Source organism: Chiloscyllium plagiosum, unplaced genomic scaffold (genome assembly GCF_037043375.1).
Source record: "Chiloscyllium plagiosum isolate Xiang-an unplaced genomic scaffold, Cpla_swu_hap1 HiC_scaffold_37, whole genome shotgun sequence".
NCBI classification, from domain to species: Eukaryota; Metazoa; Chordata; class Chondrichthyes; order Orectolobiformes; family Hemiscylliidae; genus Chiloscyllium; species Chiloscyllium plagiosum.
The window spans coordinates 28,651,606-28,672,903 of record NW_028270175.1 but is presented as its reverse complement, the minus strand read 5'-3'; the positions used below and the strand labels follow the sequence as shown (position 1 = coordinate 28,672,903).

The 21,298-nt window shown below is 44.2% G+C and overlaps 1 protein-coding gene across 1 annotated transcript; it reads left to right on the top strand.

Moving 5' to 3' along the window:
- The first annotated feature begins 3,769 nt into the window (after window positions 1-3,769).
- Window positions 3,770-11,872, top strand: cfap107 (cilia and flagella associated protein 107). The gene is made up of 4 exons (XM_043675404.2): window positions 3,770-3,904; window positions 8,510-8,620; window positions 10,470-10,644; window positions 11,696-11,872. Exons 1-4 carry the CDS (start codon window positions 3,770-3,772, stop codon window positions 11,863-11,865), a joined length of 591 nt encoding a protein of 196 aa, XP_043531339.1. The 3' UTR covers window positions 11,866-11,872.
- Window positions 11,873-21,298: the final 9,426 nt, after the last annotated feature.

The window sequence follows — 21,298 nt, the reverse complement described above, 5'->3', positions numbered from 1 at the left end:
CTTGAAGTTTTTTTTATTCCACGCCGACCAGATATCCCAACCCAACCCAGTCCCACCTGCCAGCACCCGGCCCATATCCCTCCAAACCCTTCCCATTCATATACCCATCCAAATGCCTCTTAAATGTTGCAATTGTACCAACCTCCACCACTTCCTCTGGCAGCTCATTCCATACATGTACCACACTCTGTGTGAAAAAGTTGCCCAGTAGGTCTCTTTTATATCTTTTCCCTCTCACCCTAAACCTATGCCTTATAGTTCTAGACTCCACGACCCCAGGGAAAAAGACTTTGCCTATTGACCCTATCCATGCCCTCATAAGTTTGTAAACCTCTATAAGGTCACTCCTCAGCCTCCGACGCTCCAGGGAAAACAGCCCCAGCCTGTTCAGCCTCTCCCTGTAGCACAAATCCTCCAACTCTAGCAACATCCTTGCAATCTTTTCTGAACCGTTTCAAGTTTCACAACAGCTTTCCGATAGGAAGGAAACCAGAATTGCACACAATATTCCAACAGTGGCCTAACCAATGTCCTGTACAGCTGCAACATGACCTCCCAACACCTGTACTGACTCTATGACTCTGTAAGTTCAGTGGTAGCTTATGTGCCCATTGACTGGATTCACAGAGGCAATGTCAGAGACAGCGTTAACAGGTCACTCCGTAACTCTGGGTGCAGGTAGAAGCTGGATAGAGTTGGGAGGGGGAGTTGTAGCGTGCAAAGGGGAGAAGGTGGATGCAACCTCTGCAGAAAAGAGATCAAGTGACTAATCAGTAGTAAGAAAGCAGATTTTGATTGTAAAGGAAAGGCTTGTTTGGGGCCTTTTATAGAGCTATGTCAGCTCAAAGCTCTTTTCAATCAAGGAAGTATTCAAAATCAAGAGGAGTGTAGACAGAGGAGATTAGGAGAAATTATTCCACATTTGAAAGGTTGGAGAATGAGAGATCTAAAGTAATTAGTTAAAAGAAACAACAGTGACATGAGTAGTTATCTTTTCACACAGTGACTGGAATGTATCAGGAAATGTCAGATTCAATTATGGTTTTCAAAGGTAAATTAGACTCATCCAGAAAAGGCAGAGTTAGATTAGATTACTTACAGCGTGGAAACAGGCCCTTCGGCCCAACAAGTCCACACCGACACGCAACTCACCCAGACCCATTCCCCTACACCTAACACTACGGGCAATTTAGCGTGGCCAGTTCACCTAACCTGCACGTTTTTGGATTGTGGGAGGAAACCGGAGGAATCGCATGCAGAGAATGTGCAAACTCCACACAGAGAGTCGCCTGAGGTGGGAATTGAACCCAGGTCTCTGGCGCTATGAGGCAACAGTGCTAACCACTGTGCCACCGTGCCGCCCAGGGAGAAGATGGGAGAAGGGCACTATACAAATGATAATTCAAAGAGGCAGCGCAGACACAATGTGCTGAATTCCCTCCTTTGGCACAGCAATGATTCTGAGTTTTGAGAGTCACTGTTTGAATGTGGCAGGTAATTTGCCCATGGTAAGGTCCTGAAAGAAGCAATGCTAATGACCATGTAATTGTTTTGTGGAGGTTTATAAAATCACGGGGGATATAGATAAGGTGAATGACCAGGGTCATTTCCCTCGGGCGGTAGAGTTCAAAATTAGGACCATACTTTTACAGTGAGAGGAGAAAGATTCTAAAAAGATATGAGAGGCAACTTTTTCATACAGAGAGTTTGTATGTGGAATGAGCTGCTAGAGGAAGGGGTGGATGCAGGTATGGTTAAAAGGCATTTAGATAAGTACTTGAATAAGAAATGTTTGGAGGGATAGGGGCCAAGTGCAGGCAGGTGGGAGTAATTTAGATTGGGATTATGGTCAGTATGGACTGGTTGTTTCCGTGCTGTATGACTCTGAGTTGACTGAGGGATAAATATTGGCCAGGGCACTTGGGAAAACTTCCCCTCTTCTTCAAAGTAGACTATGAGATCTTGCCTACCCATCCGAGAGAGCACACATAGTGTTGGTTTATAGTCTCCCCTGAAGGACAGTACCTGGAATAGTTAGGTATTCCCTGCAGCAGAGTGCCAGACGGGATTCAGTGTCAGACTCTCTGCACTGGGATCTGAATCAACAATCAGAGGCAAGTAAGCTAAAGATGGCACTTTGCAAAGTTTAGAATAACAACATAAATGCTTGTCCTGTAAATTTTAAATCTACTGCCAGGACTTTCTGAAACCTAAAACAGCAGGGATATGGGCCAAATGCTGGCAGGTGGGACTAGATTAATTTAGGATATCTGGTTGGCATGGACAAGTTGAACTGAAGGGTCTGTTTCTGTGTTGCACATCTCTACTCTGATTTGTGCTTATCAATTTGCAAGTGATATCAGAGTATTTAAGCAATGATAAAGGGGTATAGGCTTCATTCACAGTCACCATCTTTGTCTCAACAAACTGTGCTCAACTTCTTACCATATGTAATGTGTTTTTGGGATGGTACAATGGACGAGGGTAATTGGATAGTGAGGGGACTAACTCCTGGCAAATTACATCAAATTAGATTATAGAGAGCTAGGATGAAGTCCTTCAGCAGGATAAAAATTTGATGAATTCACTAATGACCCAGTTACTTAATTCATTTTGTATCAGTCACAAGATTATTTAGGATGAAGGCCCCTTCAGCCCATCAATAACTTGTTTGCAGAATCAACTATGATATCTTTACAAGATTGTTGCCAGGGTTGGAAGGCTTGAGCTAGCAGGAGAGGCTGAATAGGCTGGGGCTGATTTCCCTGGAGCTGAGGAGTGATGTCATAGAGGTTTATAAAATCATGAGGGGCATGGATACAAGGTCTTTTCCCTGGGGTGGGGGAATCCAGAACTAGACTGCATAGGTTTAGGGTGAGAGGGGAAAGATATAAAAGGGATCTTTTCCCGCATTGGGTGACGCATACATGGAATGAGCTGCCAGAGGAAGTGGTGGAGGCAGGTACAATTATAGCATTTAAAAGGCATCTGGATAAGAAGGGTTTAGAGGGATATGGGCCAAGTGCTGGCAAACGGGACTAGATTAAGTTGGGATATCTGGTCAGCATGGACGAGTTGGACCGAAGGGTCTGTTTTCATGCTGTACATCTCTATGACTCTATTAGATCTATTTTGTAAATAAGTCCAGCATCTTTCTCGCTCTCACCTACAACCCCACTGCAGCTGCTCATCTCCTTTTAAGAAGGAATCCCCCAAATCTGTAGCTATTGTCCACTGAAGGCAGTTCCAAGGAGTTAGATCCGAGAGAGTGAATGGAGGTACATCCAGGAATCAGCTTTAACATCACACATTTTCACATTAGGGGAGGGTGCGGAATCCTTACAGATATTTTTAATCACCCTATTGAGATCATGTAATGACACATATCTGAAGCAGGTGGGACTTGAACCCAGGTGTTCTGGGGTCTGAGGCAGGGACACTACCACTGTGCCACCAAAGCCTTATTGGAGACCTTGTAGATATTTTTTAATCATCTTGTTCCGAGATGTTATGACCCACCTTCAGAGTAGGTAGGCCTCTTGGCTCAGAGGTAGGGACACTGTGCCTCAAAATGCTTAATGAGGACCATGTGGTCTTAACGAAAATATTAAAGGGACAAGGAGCTGAGACCTGGTGGATCCCCGGTATTTGTTCTGAGCGGAGTGTTGGTGAAGGCGGTCTCCATGGAAACGGTAAACAAAGGAGCTGAAAGTGACACATTGAAAGTGACACACATGCACCTAAGCCTGGCCAATGTTCTTGCAGCGACATGGCATCGCTTTGCCCTATATCCCGTGAAGATCGATTTGCCCCTGATCCCTTGGCAACACTGCCCAGTTGGAAAATACAACAGCACTACCAGAACCGTGTGCTGGTCGGCAACTGGGCAGAGGAAAGGGAGAAGGTAAGACTGAGGAGCCACATGGGGCTGGGAGGACAGGGTCGGGGACTGATGAATGAAGGTCACTTCTAGCCTGAGTGTGACTCCAGGGAGAGCTTGCCATGCCTCATTCAGCTCATGCAGGAGCCAGAAGGAGAGAGAAACAAAGTAATGAGGCTGATGGGCATTGAACATAAAAGTGGGCAAAGCTGGAACTACATCATGGGCAGGAGACACCAGTCTGTGACCTTTCATCAGAACTTTGAGATGTAACAAGTGCAGAGGAGGGATCATAAAATTCCTACAGTGTGGGAACAGGCAATTTGGCCCAACAAGTCCACACCAACCCTCCAAAGAGTAACCCATCCCCCTATTAATCTACATTTCCCCCTGACTAATGCACCTAACCTACACATCCCTGAACATGATGGGCAATTTAGCATGGCCAATCCACCTAACCTGCACATCTTTGGATTGTGGGAGGAAACCCATTCTGACATGGGAGAACATGCACACTCTACACAGACAGTCGCCCGGGGTTGGAATTGAACCTTCATCCCTGGCACTGTGAGGCAGCAGTGCTAACTACTGAGCCACCGTGCCACCAGGTGGAGGGATGGAGAACCAATGGGAATGTCTGTGTGTTCGTTTTTATTAATTCATGGGATGAGGGCAACACTGGCTATGCCAGCATTTATTGCCCATCCCTAGTTGCCCAGAGAGCAGTTAAGAGTCACCCACATTGTCGTGACAGGATTAAGACCTCTAGATGCTAAACAGGAACATATTTTCATTTTGCCTCTGTAATTTAATTTGTCCTCTTGCTGAAAATCCCTGAATTACTTACCTTCTTGGTCAGGATGCGAGGTAATGTAACAGGGACAGGACTTGCTCCACTCAAGGTCTGACCTTTCAGTGGGAGCCCATGCTGGAGGCTATTGGATTGAAAATGACAAACAGAAGTGAAATAGATCCTATTGTCAAGAGTCTCACCTTCATCATCCTCTACACCTGAGGAGAAAGGTTAGTTGGTGCTCCAATGGATGTCCTCCAAACATTTTACCTTACTGGGCTGCTTTGCGAAAAGGAAGATATAAACTGCCCAACCAAGTTGAATAACAAATTATTTTGGAGTGGGCCAAGATGTTGCGAAAGCCAAATAGTTCTATCTTGACAGGACATGAGCACCTCAACATTTGTTGCCCATTCCTAATTTCCTTTTAATGGAGTGCTTTGCTCAGCCATTGAAGAGTCAACCATCTTGCTGTGAGTCACATGTAGGCCAGAGTGAATAAAGATGACCTATTTCCTCCTCTGAAGGGCATTAGTCAATCAGAGAGATTTTTACACCAAAACACAATGGACACCATCACTGATACTAGCTTTATATTCCAGGGTAATTAGCCAAATTTAAATTTGCCAGATGACTCCTCATCTTCAGTGTATTCACCAGGGTGCCTGGATTACTGGTCCTGTGACATTATGTGTCTACCCCAGCTCTGGAGATGAAGAGTGAGCAGTTTGAAATGTACAAAAACAGGGACATTGCGATTTTAACCTCCAAATTATGACTGGTACAACCTCAATGTAAAACAAAATTATTGCTCATGTCTTTTTTAAATCCCTCTCCTGTCAGCTTTAAAATGTACCCTCTAGTCTTGAAATCCTCAGTCCTAGGGATAGGACAACTGCCATTAACACTATCTACACCCCTCATTATTTTACAAACTTCTATAAGGTTGTCTCTCAACCTCCTACGCTCTAGTGAAAAAGTCCCAGTCTACCCAGCCTTTCTTCATAACTCAAACCTTCCATACCTGGCAAGGCAAATCCTGGTAAATCTTTCCTGAACCCTCTCCAGCTTAATAATATCCTTCCTATAACTGGGCAACCAAAACTGGGCACAATATTCCAGAAGAGGCCTCACCAATTTTCTGTACAACCTCAACATGACGTCCCAATTCCTATACTCAAAGGTCAGAGCAATGAAGGCAAGCATGCTAAACACCTTCTTAACCACCCGGTCTATATGTGATGCAAACTTCAAAGAATTATGTACCTGAACCCCTAGGTCCCTCTGTTCTACAACACTACCCAAGGCCCTGCCATTAATTGTATAAGCCATGCAATCACAGGGATTGTAAACACCAGATAGCGATGGCTAAACCCATAAAGGGAATCAGTAATGTGGGGATTCGTTAGCTCAGCTAGCTGGCTGGTCAGTGATGCCAACAGCATGGGTTCAGTCCCCACACCAGCTGAGCTCACCATGAAGGACTGTCCTTCTCAACCTCTCCCCACGTGAGGTATAGTGACCCTCAGGTTAAACTTCCACCACACTCCCTTTCTAATCCTACACTCTGGTGACTTCACCTAGTTAGAATGTCAAACTTGTTATAACAGTGTATAACTGTGACAAATAACACAAATAAATACAGGGAACAAAAGAGGATGATTTATTATATTATAATAGTGGGCATTGTTCACTAGCCCATCCTTATTTGCACTGGTTATGTCAATGGAGAGAGATGATGTAGGATGGGAAGGGGCTTGAGAGCAGTATAAATGCTAGCATGGACAAATTGGGCTGAATGCGCTGGGTCGGTGCAGTAAAACTCCACAATGTGCTGGCTATGTCAGCCGAATACAGCACTGACTCAGCATATACCTGTAACCCCTGAAACGGACCCGTTAGAAGGTTTTAACCCTTCACAGCCCACTAGGTATTGAGGGAAATTGTACAACATCCCCTATCACTCTGGCTGGTATCAGAAAACAACCCAAAATGCTATTGTGCTCTGCAGATATCCTCCTGCCATCACTGACTAAACTGCTAGAGGAACTGGACCATTCAAAACAAAAGCAGATACACCAACCTTTTCCCAGCTACAACCAGTTCTGAGTAAGGGTCACTTGACCCAAAACATTAACTCTGCTTTCCTACCACAGATTCTGCCAAACCTGCTGAGATTTTCTAGCAATTTCTGATTCTGTTTCAAAACAAGGTGAAATTTATTCTCAGGAGCTCGGGGTTACTGGAAAAGCTGGTATTTATTTCCCCAACTCGAGTTGCCCTTAAGAAGCTTGATTCACTGACCATGTGGTCACTGCCTTTGTCTCACTTCAACCTTTTTAAAGTGCCATTGTCTTGATTTCCTTTTCCCCCAAAGTTCCAAAACAATGCAACAGCTTATAAAACTGTGGCTCAATGGTTAGTACTACTGCCTCACAGTGCCAGGGACCTGGGTTTGATCTCAATCTCAGGTGATTGTCTGTGTGGAGTTTGTACATTTTCCTCATGTCTGTGGGTTTCCTCCGGGTGCTCTGGTTTCCTCCCACAATCCAAAGATGTGCAGGTCAGGTGAACTACCATGCTAAATTGCCCGTAGTGTTCAGGGATGTGTCGATTAGATGCAATAGTCAAGGGTAAATGTAGAGTAATAGGGTAGGGGAGTGGGTCTGGGTGAGTTACTCTTTGGAGGGTTGGTGTGGAATTATTGGGCTGAATGGCCTGTTTCCATACTGCAGGGATCCCATGAAAACAGTAATTATTGCTCCTGATATTCGAGGAAATCAGCTCCAACACTGAAAGTGCCTCAAAAAAAGAGCAGTTCTTACAACCTCAGTTTTTTTCCCTTCCTCCATCTTGGAGAGGCTATAGGGAGAGACTGAACAGGCTGGGACTGTTTTCCCTGGAGTGTCAGAGGCTGAGGGGTGACCTTACAGAGGTTTATAAAATCATGAGGGGCATGGATAGGGTAAATAGAGAAGGTCTTTTCCGTGGGGTGGGGGCGTCCAGAACTAGAGGGCATAGGGTTTAGGGTGAGAGAGGAAAGATTTAAAGGGGACATAAGGTGCAACGTTTTCATGCAGAGGGTGGTGTGTGTATGGAATGAGCTGCCAGACGAAGTGGTGGAGGCTGGTACAATTATAACACTTAAAAGGCATCTGGATGGGTATATGCATAGGAAGAGTTTAGAGGATATGGGCAAACAGGACTAGATTAGGTTAGGATATCTGGTTGTCATGGGCGAGTTGGATTAAAGGGTCTATTTTCATGCTGTGCATCTCTATGACTGAATGATTGTGAGCTGTTGGAGATCTTTCTCTGAAATATCTGCAGTGAGAGTACATCGAGGTGCTTTTAGGGAGGGAGTTCCAGAATTTTGACCCAGTAACAGTGAAGACACAGCAAACTTTCCTCATTCCTGAAGAAGGGCTTATGCCCGAAACGTCAATTCTCCTGTTCCCTGGATGCTGCCTGACCTGCTGCGCTTTTCCAGCAACACATTTTCAGCTCTGATCTCCAGCATCTGCAGACCTCACTTTCTCCTCCACAGCAATGTATTGCCAAGCATGTAGTTTGCAGGATGGCTGACAGGTGGCAGTGTAAGCATGTGTCCGCTGTCCTGCTCTTTCTGGGTGGTTGAAGTTGTGGGTTTGGGAGATGTTGTTGAAGGAGTCTTGGCAAGTTGTTGCAGTGTATCTCGTGGACAGTATACATTGCCGCTGTGATGGGTTGGTGGTGCAGTGAGTGGATGGTTAAGGTAACGGATGGGGTATCAGTCAAGCAGGCTGCTTTTAATTCTACTGTAGATCACCAGAGACTCTTTCTTTTGGTTCATACAGTTCATCAAGGGGACTTGCTTCGGGACCACCACATACCGAGCTGACTACAAGCGCTATCCATACACCATGCCAGATATCAGAGAGAAAGTTCTAATCCAGAAAAAGCATCAGGTGAGATGAAGAGGGGGCAAAGGGTGGGGGTGAGGGTAAGATAAGTGGTTCTTCGAACCAGGAATGTTGAATAGCATTTGGGAAAAATGCTTTCTGAACCCTGGCGATCAGACAGATACGAAATGATTTTGAGTACGTGTCACAGTGCTGGTTGGGGAGGAAGTGTGTGCTGGAGTTTGTTTCAGTGGACACCAGCTGGTGTCTGGTTCCTGCTCCAAATATCTGAGTCCAGTCAGTGAATCTGTTTGGATAAGGGGTATTGCCCACACTTAGCAGCAAGGGTGGATGGAAAGCAACCTGAAACAGGAGCTCTTGCTGATTTGTCTTGCCTGCTTGTCGCTATTATCTTGGTCACAAAGAAAAGTGATCTGTGGGCCGTCATGCAGAATCCTGCTGAGGAGTCAGGGACCCATGACACCCCAAAGTCTGAGCATCCACTGCTGTTTGCAGGTTCCCCTTGTATCCTAAGATGCCATCTGAGTGCTAATTGGGAGTGAATGTCTCCTTGGTGCTCTATTTCAACAGCAAACATTGTCTACCTCTCATATTGCTTTCGTAAGCTTCAAATTCACCTCCATTAACATATGCCGTTGTGCAGTGATTTATCAGTTTAATAACAAGGAGTTGATGACTTTCCTATTACAATAGTATTCACCACACCGATATTGTAACTAGCCAATCTGGTCATAGACTGGTAGAGTATTACAGCCTAGAAAAAGGCCCTTTGGCCCATTGTGTCAGTGTCAGTCATCAAGTACTGACCCACTCTCCTTCCATTTCCCATTCGGGTCAGTCCATTTGCAAGGTGGAATTTGGAAGCCATCAGTGAGCTGAAATACCTCTGAAGGTGATTCAGTCTGAGATAGTGGTCATCACAGCTCCTTCCAGGTACCTTTGCTGAGAAGTGATCTTGATCTGTTTTCACTAGAACTCTACCTCCCTCTGTCTGAGCAGCACGAAACTGATGGAAAGTGCTTTGCTAGGTGTGTACCGCTCTGTACTGGTAATGAAGTTTGGGGAAATTCCTATGGGCTGGCGTAATCCTCTCAGTGTCTGGGGGATTCAGATGTTTAGCCAACAATAAAACAATTGGTGTGTGTCTCTCTGAACATTAATCTCAACAACCCTGTAATCTCAGGTAAAAAAGACAGGATTTGATTCATTGTAAATCAGGAGCCCTTGAATCATAGAAGCCTACAGTGTAGCAGCAGGCTATTCAGCCCATCAAGTCTACACTGGCCTTCCAAAGAGCATCCCACTCAGACCTACCCACTATCCCATCTCTGTAACCCTGCATTCCACATGGCAAATCCATTAGGGTCCGCACATATCTGGATATCGTGGGTAATTTAGTATTACCAATCCACCTAATCTGCACATCTTTGGACAGTGGGAGGAAACCGGAGCACCCAAAGGAAACCCAGGCAGACTCAGGGAGAATGTGCAAACTCCAGACAGACAGTCATCCAAAGGTGGAATCGGACCTGGGTCACTGGAGCTGTGAGCCACCTTGAGAACCCTTATGATTAACGCTTCCTCAGACAGTACTTGACCAGGAAGAGACTCTAGGAGAAAGTGAGGCCTGCAGATGCTAGTGGGCCAAAGTTGAAAAGTATAGTGCTGGCAAAGCACAGCAAGTCAGGCAGCATCCGAAGAGCAGGATAATCGACGTTTCAAGCATAAACCCTTCATCAGGAATGTGGAGGGGTTAGGGGGATGAGTGATGAATAGGGGAGTGGGGGTGGGCTGTGGGGGGAAGAACTGGGAAGGTGATAGGTGGACGTAGTTGGGGGGTGATAGTGATAAGTCAGTGGAGAAACTCTAAATGAGCTGCTTTGTTTTTTTTCAGGGTGTACCTATTACAGTATTATTCTCTCATCACAACGTTCCATGCTCCTGGTACTACGTTACTCACTACGATGAACATATTAATCGGCGTCCAAACCCATGTTTGCCTCCACTTCGTAAATGGAATGCGAGGCGTTCAGCCTGGGTCCCAGAGCGTACTGACTTCCCATTAATAGGTATGGATCACAGAGCGTATTGTGCTTATTCTCTCCCCTTTCTGTATCTTCTTCCTCCTGTGAAGAGACTGATGATTGGCAGAGTATGGTTGACTGGGTGTTAGCAACTCCTTTGCTCGGGCAGTTATTCATCAGTAAGACGTCTTGGCAGCTTACTTCTCCAAAGGTGGTACTGGGGACTGAAGAGGCTGGGAGGTTCTCAAGACCCATGCATGTGCTATTCACGCCTGAGATTTCTAGCAGATAATGCTAAAGAATCCAGAGCTGTTTCCCTGTTGCAATGTTTGTGCTGCTAAGCCCCACCTGGCTATGGCCTTTGAGATCAGTTAGTTCAGTCCTGAACAAGGATGAAGCCTGTAATTACTCTTCCTACTGGCAGCCCTATATATCTGTTGGAGATTGCCTACAGTATGGAAACAGGCCCTTCAGTCCAACAAGTCCACACCGACCCTCCGAAGAGTAACCCACTCAGACGCATTCCCCTACATTTACCCCTGACTATTGCACCTAACACTATGGGCAATTTAGCATGGCCAATTCACCTAACCTGCACATCTTTGGACTGTGGGAGGAAATCCACACAGACACGGAGAGAATGTGCAAACTCCACACAGACAGTCACCCAAGGTGGGAATCGAACCCAGGTCCCTGGCACTAAGAGGTAGCAGTGCTAACCACTGAGCCACCATACCACCCTAGAGAAAGCAGTTGAGAAGGATAGTCCTTTAGAGTAACCTCAGCCACTTTGGGAATTGAACCCATGCTTTTAGCATCTTTCTGTATCAGAGACCAGGTGCCCAGTCAACTGAGCTAACGGAGGTGAGATCTTAAAATCTTTAATCCCTCCTAAGACACGCTCCCCTTTTCTTCTCTACCTCACTTCCCTGTTTAAGATGCTCCTTAAGACTTCCCTCTTTGACCATGCTCTGTGTTACATGGCTTGGCACCCATTTTAATTGGAGACCGCAATGGGATATTTTACCACATGTCTGTGAATATAAGCTGCTGTAGTTGGAACTCAGAGATGTCTTTTATATCTGTTTACTTTCAGCTCCTCCTACAAATTTTGGCCTTTTGGAGGAGAAGTTAGCTAAATTGAAGAGAAAAGAAGAGAACCAGCCAGCGGCATATGACACTATCTACACTCTCTCCTATGGTCCCAAATCCCTTATTCCACAAGAGCCCATAAGTAGCTACCACCAGCCTGTCGGGGAAAAATGACATTCATTGCTTCAGTATTTCTTAACTGGACTTAATTTGATGTCAAAAATGGGAGCATGGCAATCTGTCCAGCAATGTGCATTCATTTTCCTGGAACATGTTGGGAACACTGTCTCAGGCACATCTGATCATGACCAAAAAAATTTTGGAGGAGTTGTCAACAGAATTAATGTTAAACAAGAAACTCTCAGTAATAAATGGTTGATTTTTGAAACCTGTGCTGTCCCACTTTGCTTTTCGAGCTCTCTCCCTGTTTTAGAGGGGATACCAGAAGATTGTAAACTGGATCGTCCGCCTCACCTCCTGCATATGGTATGAGTTTCTGGCCAAAATCCTTGAGCTTGATTGGATTTGGGGGTGTTGATGCCTGGAAGGGGAGATGGCTCTACTATTACTTTACAATGGGAAGGGGAGCAAAGAGTACCCACAATGTAGGAGAGTAAAAAGAGAGGAGCTGAATAGACATGGAAAACAGTTGGAAACACAGCAAATTCGGAACAACTCCAACAAACTCGCAACAAGGATGTTAGAAAAGGATTCAAATATGAATGAACTGTTGGAGACACCAAGAGCTTTGAAGATACAACGCAACTTCAGACAGATAATTAATCCTGCAGGATTGGTGTTAGCCAATCAGAACAAAGGATTCACAAATTCGAGACACATTATGCATCTGGTCACTACATTGGGGGCTTGCTAGAAAATGTAGACTAATGGATCTTGAATAAGGAGAAGATAACAGAAAGGGAATAGCAAGGTGAAATGTTGTGTTGGTTTTCAGACTCTTCAACTGATGAAGACGAGTCATTGCAGTAACAGAAATCCTCATCCTCACGCAGTGTTGATCCAAACCAAAGCTAGTGAATCTATGTAAAATTACTGTAGTTAATGTTCTTTTCTGAATTGCTCTGCTTTTATAAGAATCATTTGACACTTACGATGTAAAAGGAATGAATTGCCCGTATGCTGGATATTTGCCAATGTAACTGGGTGTTTGCAGTGGCCATATAAGTTGTGCAGTAACTTACTGGATGCTGCAGACTTGTTACAAAGCATTTCATATGCAGTTTTGTTTTGAAATGCACTGACTATTGTCTCAGCAAACATAATTGCCATGCGGCAAGATGTCCCACAGTCATCAGTAAAAGTAAAATACTGAAGATGCTGCAAATATGAAGTAAAAACAGAAATTGCTGGAGAAACTCAGAAGATCTGGCAGCATCTGTGGAGAGAGAAACAGTTTACATTCTGAGTCCAGTGTGACACTCCTTCAAAACCGCAGTTCTGAAAAAATCACATTGGACTCAAAGCATTATCTCTATTCCTCTCGCCATAGATGCTACCAAACTGCTGAGATTTTTCAGCACTTTCTGTATGTACCACAGTCACCAATAACTGTGTCACCCCAGTGCAAAGGTGTGCAGGTTAGGTGGATTGGCCATGGGAAATTCAGGGTTACAGAGGTACGGTGTGGGGGTGGGTCTGGGTAGGATGCTCTTTGGAGGGTCAGTGTCGACTCAATGGGCCGATGGCCTGCTTCCACACTGTAGGGATTCTATGATTCTATATTTGATAGTTTGGTGTCAGTTAATGGAGAATTGCAGTCCAGGGTACAGGGAGAACTTCCCTTCAAATAGTGCCTGGAATCTTTCTGACCACTTTAGAACTCCAGTGTATCAGCTTAAATGAGGGCCATCACAGCTAACGGTGCAACACCGTCCTTAGTACAAGAGTGTCAGACTATGTTGTATGTTCAAATCCTGACATGGAACCTTCTGACTTGTACCAGTTGAGTCAAGTTATTGCTGTCAATTAGGAACTATGCATGGTAACCTGCCAGGCAGGAACTGTTGTCCTGTAGAACCCTGATATTTGAAGGAAAGGACAAATGTATTCAAGATCATTACTCGGAAGCTACACAACATGATGATATCCCTCAGTATATGAAATGATTTATCTACAATTTAACAGAAGTGTTAAGTGATATTAAAGGAAAGTTTTTTGAGTAGGGTGCATTAATCTTTCGGTAACATTACAAAGGCTGATGTCACTGTACTGATATGTAATTACACATGCCCCCACCAGAGGGAGCCAGCCATGCACCTATTTATTTTTAATATCTTCAGTTCCATTGTCTTCACTTTTTAATGACCAGCAGCTTTTACTAGAACCCAGATTGTGAGACTCAACTGTCGTCACTGAGAGAAAGAGAGAGAGAGAGAGGATACTTATATCTCTTCTGTTTGAGGCAGGATGCAATTCAGGTTCCTGAAATTAAATAGCTTCCCTTCGAATCAAGATTTCTAGGAAGACGCATATGAGTACTGGGGTGCTGCCAATTCAGTTACGTCTGGTGTTGGATGGGGGGGATGGAGAGAGATTCAAGTCTGATAGACTTACAACATTACTCAGAGAGGAAAATATGAGAGGCACAGACTGCAATGAAAAAACAAAGTCTGTGATTCTATTGGAAATCCAGTGTAACTAAGGAAGTGCAACAATTCCTGCAGGGAAGGGTTGACAGAATGTGGAACTAATATTGAACAGACAAAACAAAATGGAAGTGGTTGAGGGAGAGAGAGCATAAAAATATGACAAGAAGGAAAACAAAACAATGAATGAGACAGAAAACCAGATCAAATAAGTGTTTGACAAAGGAACACCACCAACGTTTTAGTAACTGCATTGAACAGTGAGGACCAATGGGACAGATCTCCACTTTAATCTCTAGCTCTTACTGTTTGTAGTTTGGAAGTTGGAGCACAGCATTGCCACTGGGCCAAGGGATAGGAAGTCAGCAAGGGTACCCAGTCCTGACGGCTATACAGTAAGGCTCCACTGGAAAAGCTTAGGGCCAAGATGTATTGAGCTCGGTGATGGCCATCATGATGACGATTAAATAGGGAACATGCTCCAATAGGAAGGAGACCAGAATTGCACATAATATTCCAAAAGTGGCCTAACTAATGTCTTATACAGCTGCAACATGACCTCCCAACTCCTGTCTTCAATATTCTGACCAATAAAGGAAAGCATACCAAACACTTTCTTCACTATCCTATCTACCTGCGACTCCACTGTCAAGGGAGCAGGTGCAAACAGAAATGCAAGCAGCAAAATTCAACCCTTCAGGAGAAAGCAAAAATTGGTGTGGGACAGGTGGAGGAATTATTCACCAAGAACTGCAAGGAGTGGAGGACATAGGCAAAGCTTAGAACTTAGAGCCACAGAGTCATTGAGCTGTTCCGCATAGTAGCAGACCCTTTGGTTCAACTTGTCCATGCTGACCAGATATCCCAACCCAATCTAGTCCCATTTGCCAGCTCTTGGCCCATATCCCTCTAAATCCTTCCTATTCATAAACCCATCCCAATGTCTTTTAAATGCTGTAATTGTACCAGCCTCCACCACTTCCTCTGGCAGCTCATTCCATACACACACCTCCCTCTGTGTGAAAAAGTTATCCCTTAGGTCCCTTTTATATCTTTCATCTCTCACTCTAAACCTATGCCCTCTAGTTCTGGACTCCTCCACTGTAGGGAAAAGACCCTGCCTATTTACCCTATCCATGCCCCTCATGGATTTATAAACCTCTATAATGTCACCCCTCAGCCTCTGACGCTTCAGGGAAAACAGCCCCAGTCTATTCAGCCTCTCCCTATAGCTCAAAACAGCAACCCTGGCAACATCCTCGTAAATATTTTCTGAACCCTTTCAAGTTTCACAACATCCTTCCAATAGGAAGGAGACTAGAATTGCACACAATATTCCAAAAGTGGCTTAACTAATGTCTTATACAGCTGCAACATGACCTCCCAACTCCTGTACTCAATACTCTGACCAATAAAGGAAAGCATACCAAATGCCTTCTTCACTATCCTATCTACCTGCGACTCCACTTTCAAGGAACTAACCTGCACTCCAAGGTCTCTTTGTTCAGCAACACTCTCTAGGACCTTACCATTAAGTGTATCAGTCCTGCTAAGATTTACTTTCCCAAAATGCAACACCTCACATTTATCTAAATTAAACTCCATCTGCCACTCCCCAGCCCATTGGACCATCTGATCAAGATCCCATTGTACTCTGAGGTAACCTTCTTCACTGTCCACTACACCTCCAATTTATTTAAAATATATTTTCATTGAAAAAATAGATTTTTTAATATTACAACAAGTACAAAACAATACAATTCAAAACAGTACAAAAGAACACCCGAAATAAAAAAAATCTCCAAACCACCCTCATACAAATGTATTAACATGTATAGAAAAATATAGAATTTAAAAAAACCCAACTGGCTATTTAACTAAATAAATAAATAACCAACAACAAACTAATAAATAGTAATAACTCAGCCCGACCAAACAAAACGCTCATATGTTCACAGTTCCTCTTCCTTGCATATTGGACTCATGAAACACAATCATTATGGCTATATAAAAGCCCTTGTTAGTTGTGGCAGATAAATCTGTGTCCAGGTATTCCAAAAAGGGTTGCCATGTCTTGTAAAAATTCTCAGTTTTGTGGTGTACCATATTTGTGAGAAAATCCAGGGGAATATGCTCCATAACAATCTTCCGCCAACCCGACAGGCCTGGGGGGTTTTCTGATATCCAACCGAGCAAGATATTCTTCCTTGCACAGAATGTAAGAATATTGAAAAGTTTTTTCTTATGCACATCTGCAGGAAATATAGTGGGCTGGTCCAAAAGGAGAGAGATAGGGTCCTTCTCCACCCTTACGACCAAAATCCTCTCCATTGCACCCACCACAGCGCTCCAATATGTTTGAAGCCTGTCACAAGACCAAAGACAATGGGTAAGAGTACCCGTACAGACCTTGCACTTGGGGCATGCTGAAGATACCCCTGGTTTAAATTTTGACAAACGGTCTGGGGCTAAGTGGACCCTGTGGAGAATCTTCAACTGTAAAGTATGGGTCCTATTGCAAATTGATATCTTCCTTGCATTCTCCCAAATATCTTCCCATGCCTCTGAAGAAACTTCAACACCCAGCTCTCTTTCCCACATCTTGCAGAGTCGATTAGACTCATCTGAGGTAGCACCCCCCAATTGGTGATATAAAGTACTGACAGAGAGTGTACTCTTAGCACTGAGCACCCCTCTTTCTATGTCAGATTTGTAGGAATCAGTCAAAAATGTGGTTTGTTTTTGAATAAAATCCCTAACTTTAAAAAAGGAAAGAGGTCTCTATTAGGTAACTCGTACTTCCGTACTAACTGATCGAAGGACATCATTACATCTCCCTCAAATAAATCACCCATGCAAGATATACCCCTAGCTGCCCAACGTTTAAATCCTGAATCTATCATCCTATGAAAACTCGGCATACCCACTAAAGGTGTAAACAAAGATGTTTTGCCAATATTGCCTTCCCTCTGCCAAATTGCAGTATTGATGACTATTGGGTTATGGCAATATTCCCTCACTGTCCTCATCTTATCCAAAAACAGCAAACTAGTAAGGGGGGCTGGGAGGCTTCGATATCTAACCATATTGAAAGAGGATCCCCACAAACCCAGTCACTCACGTCGGTCAAAAGTGAGCTTAGATGGTAATTTTTAATGTCTGGAAAATCCAGTTTGGCGAATTTAATGAGGGGCCGCTTACGATGCCAAATAAAGGGGCTGAACCAGAGTTTGCTTATTGAAAATCAGGGGGAGCATCCGTATAGGGTGTAGCAAACGAGGGAGAATATTCATCTTAATAAGTGCTATCCAACCCAACCATGAGGCTGGAAGTGCCTCCCATCTTTGAAGATCTTGTTTAATTTTTCCAAATAATTGGATAAAACTGGCTTTGAACAGCCGATCCAGAACTGGAGTAATGAATATGCCCAAACATACAAAACCCCCCAGTGACCACCTCAGTGGGAATCTATAGTCACCCCTAGCTCCTTCGTAAGACTACCCATAGACATAGCCTCTGATTTCGCAAAATTAATCTTGTACCCCAAAAAGGTGGCAAACGCTGAATGCATTGTATCAGGAAAGGCACTGAAACTGCTGGATTTGTCAAGAAAATTAGTACATTGTCTGCATACAACATCTTATGTAAATTTGACCGCACTTCTGGAGCTGATATATTGGGATCCCCACGAATGGCCTCCGCCAATAGTTCAATCACCAACGTAAAAAGCAGTGGTAAAAGGAGACAGCCCTGCTGACTGTCCCTAAAAATATTAACATTGCTTGATCATACCCCGTTGGTGATAACTGCTGCGAGAGGGTCACCGTAGAGAACCTTTACCCATCTTATAAAGACTTCGCCCAGACCAAACCGGTCTAGGGTATAGAAAAGGTACGGCCACTCAACTCGGTCAAATGCCTTCTCTGATTTAGAGAAATCACCAATCCCTGTATTGACTGCTGTTGGCATGCTTGAATTACATTAAGCAGCCTCCTAACGTTACTGGAGGATCTGTGACCCTTTATAAAGCCCGTCTGATCCTCTTTAATAATAGTCTCCAGCCTTAACGTGAAAGTCTTAGAGAGGATTTTAAAGTCCACATTTAAGAGCGAAATGGGCCTGTACGAAGCATAGTCTTCCGGATCCTTCCCTTTTTTAAGGATAAGTGAAAGATTGGCCTCTCTGAGATGGTGGGAGACAAACATAACTGTATGAATCATTAAACATATTGAGCATCGGGCCTGACAGTATACTTGTAAATTCCTTATAGAATTCACTGGGAAGTCCATCAGGACCAGGCGCCTTTCTACTCTGAAGCTGCCTCACAGCTTCCTGCACTTCTTGCTCTGATAATGGGGCATTGAGAAAGAACTGTTGTTCAGGACTCACACCCGGGAGCTTCAGATCCCTAAAAAAGGATTCTATTTTGGCCTGCCCCTCCTCACAATCCTCAGACTGGTATAACTTAGAGTAGAATCTCTGGAATGCCACATTAATCTTTTTCGAATCACATGTTAGGTTCCCGGACCCTTCCCTAATCGCTGTAACGGTTTGTGGGGCACTCCTTTTTCTGGCAAGGTATGCTAAGTATTTGCCTGGCTTGTCACCATGCTGGTATAACCATTGCTTTGCAAAAGCCAGCTCCTTCTTTGTCGTCTGCGTGAGCATGGAATTTAGTGCAGACCGCAGTGACATAATTCTCTGTAGTTTGACCAACAAGGGTCTGTCAAAATAGGCCTTCTCGGCTGCCTTCAACCGTGCTTCAAGGAGACGTTGCTGCTCACCCTTCTGCCACTTCTTCACCTGTGACTATCGATGATACAAATATCTCAGTAAGGGGCCCAGCAATCACTTCCCTAGCTTCCCACTTATAGAGTTATATAGGATATATATAACTCTATAACCTGATCAGGTCCTGGGAATTTATCCACTTTTATGCATTTCAAGTAATCCAGCACTTGCTCCTCTGTAATATGGACATTTTTCAAGCTGTCACCATTTATTTCCCTACATTCTATACCTTCTCGACAGTAAACACTGATGAAAAATATTAATTTAGTATCTTCCCCATCTCCTGCATCTCCACATAAAGGCCGTCTTGCTGATCTATTCTCTCCCTGGTTACCCTTTTGTCCTTAATGTATTTATAGAATCCCTTTGGATTCTCCTTAATCCTGTTTGCCAAAGCTATCTCAGGTCCCCTTTTTACCCTCCTGATTTCCCTCTGAAGTATACTCCTACTGCCTTTATACTCTTCTAAGGCTTCACTCGATCTGTCCTGTCTATACCTGACATATGCTTCGTTCCTCTAGTCATCCAGCATTCTCTACACCTATCCCTTTCCTTCCACCCTGACAGGAACATACTTTCTCTGGATTCTTGTTATCTCATTTCTGAAGGCTTCCCATTTTCCAGCCGTCCCTTTACCTGCGAACATCTGCCCCCAATCAGCTTTCGAAAGTTCTTGCCTAAACATTGGTCAAAATTAGCCATCCTCCAGTTTAGAACTTCAACTTTTCGATTTGGTCTATCCTTTTCCATCACTATTTTAAAACTAATAGAATTATGGTCACTGGCTCCAAAGTGCTTCCCCACTGACTCCTCAGTCACCTGCCCTGCCTTATTTCCCAAGAGAAGGTCAAGTTTTGCACCTTCTCTAGTAGGTACATCCACCAACTGAATCAGAAAATTGTCTTGTACGCACTTAAGAAGTTCCTCTCCATCTAAACCTTTAACACTATGGCAGTCCCAGTCGATGTTTGGAAAGTTAAATCTCCGACCATAACCGCCCTATTATTCTTACAGATAACTGAGATCTCCTTACAAATTTGTTTCTCAATTTCCCTCTGACTATTAGCGGGTCTATAATACAATCCCAATAATGTGATCATCCCTGTCCTATTTCTCAGTTCCACCCAAATAACTTCCCTGGATGTATTTCCGGGAATATCCTCCCTCAGCACAGCTGTAATGCTATCCTTTATCAAGAACGCCACTCCCCCTCCTCTCCTGCCTCCCTTTCTATCCTTCCTGTAGCATTTGTATCCCGGAACATTAAGCTGCCAGTCCTGCCCATCCCTGAGCCATGTTTCTGTAATTGCTATGATATCTCAGTCCCATGTTCCTAACATGCTCTGAGTTCATCTGCCTTCCCTGTTAGGCCCCTTGCATTGAAATTAATGCAGTTTAATTTATTAGTCCTACCTTGTCCCTGCCTGCCCTGACTGTTTGACTCGCTTCTGTTCTCAACTGTACCAGTCTCAGATCGATCTCTTTCCTCACTATCTCCCTGGGTCCCACCCCCCCACCTTACTAGTTTAAATCCTCTTGAGCAGCTCTAGCAAATCTCCCTGCCAGTATATTAGTCTCCTTCCAATTCAGGAGCAATCTGTCCTACTTGTATAGGTCACTTCTACCCCAAAAGAGATTCCAATGATCCAAAAATGTGAATCCTTCTCCCATACACCAACTCCTCAGCCATGCATTCATCTGCTCTATCCTCCTATTCCTGCCCTCACTAGCTCATAGCACCGGGAGTAATCCAGATATCACTACCCTCGAGGACCTCCTTTTTAAATTCCTGCCTAACTTTTTGTAATCTCCATTTAGAGTTTCATCCTTTTCCCTTCCTAAGTCATTGGTCCCAATGTGTACAATGACCTCTTGCTGGTCCCTCTTTCCTTTGAGAACATTCTGCACCCTCTCTGAGATATCGTTGATCCTGGCACCAGGGAGGCAACACACCATTCTGATTTTTCACTGCTGGCCGCAGAAACATCTGTCTGTGCCTCTGACTAGAAAGTCCCCTATCACAATTGATCGTTTGGAACCCAACATACCCCTCATTACATTTGAGCCTGTCTTGATACCAGAAACTTGGCTGTTTGTGCTACATTCCCCTGAGAGTCCATCACCCCCTGCGTTTTCCAAAGCAGCATAATTGTTTTAAATGGGGATAGCCACAGAAGACTCCTGCACTACCTGCCTACTCCCCTCTACAC

Excerpts from the sequence above, each read along its gene's own strand:
- cfap107 (XM_043675404.2), top strand. The coding sequence starts at position 3,770 with ATGGCATCGCTTTGCCCTATATCCCGTGAAGATCGATTTGCCCCTGAT. Across the intron at positions 8,621-10,469 it reads TAATCCAGAAAAAGCATCAG|GGTGTACCTATTACAGTATT; the intron begins GTGAGATGAAGA and ends GTTTTTTTTCAG. Across the intron at positions 10,645-11,695 it reads TACTGACTTCCCATTAATAG|CTCCTCCTACAAATTTTGGC; the intron begins GTATGGATCACA and ends GTTTACTTTCAG.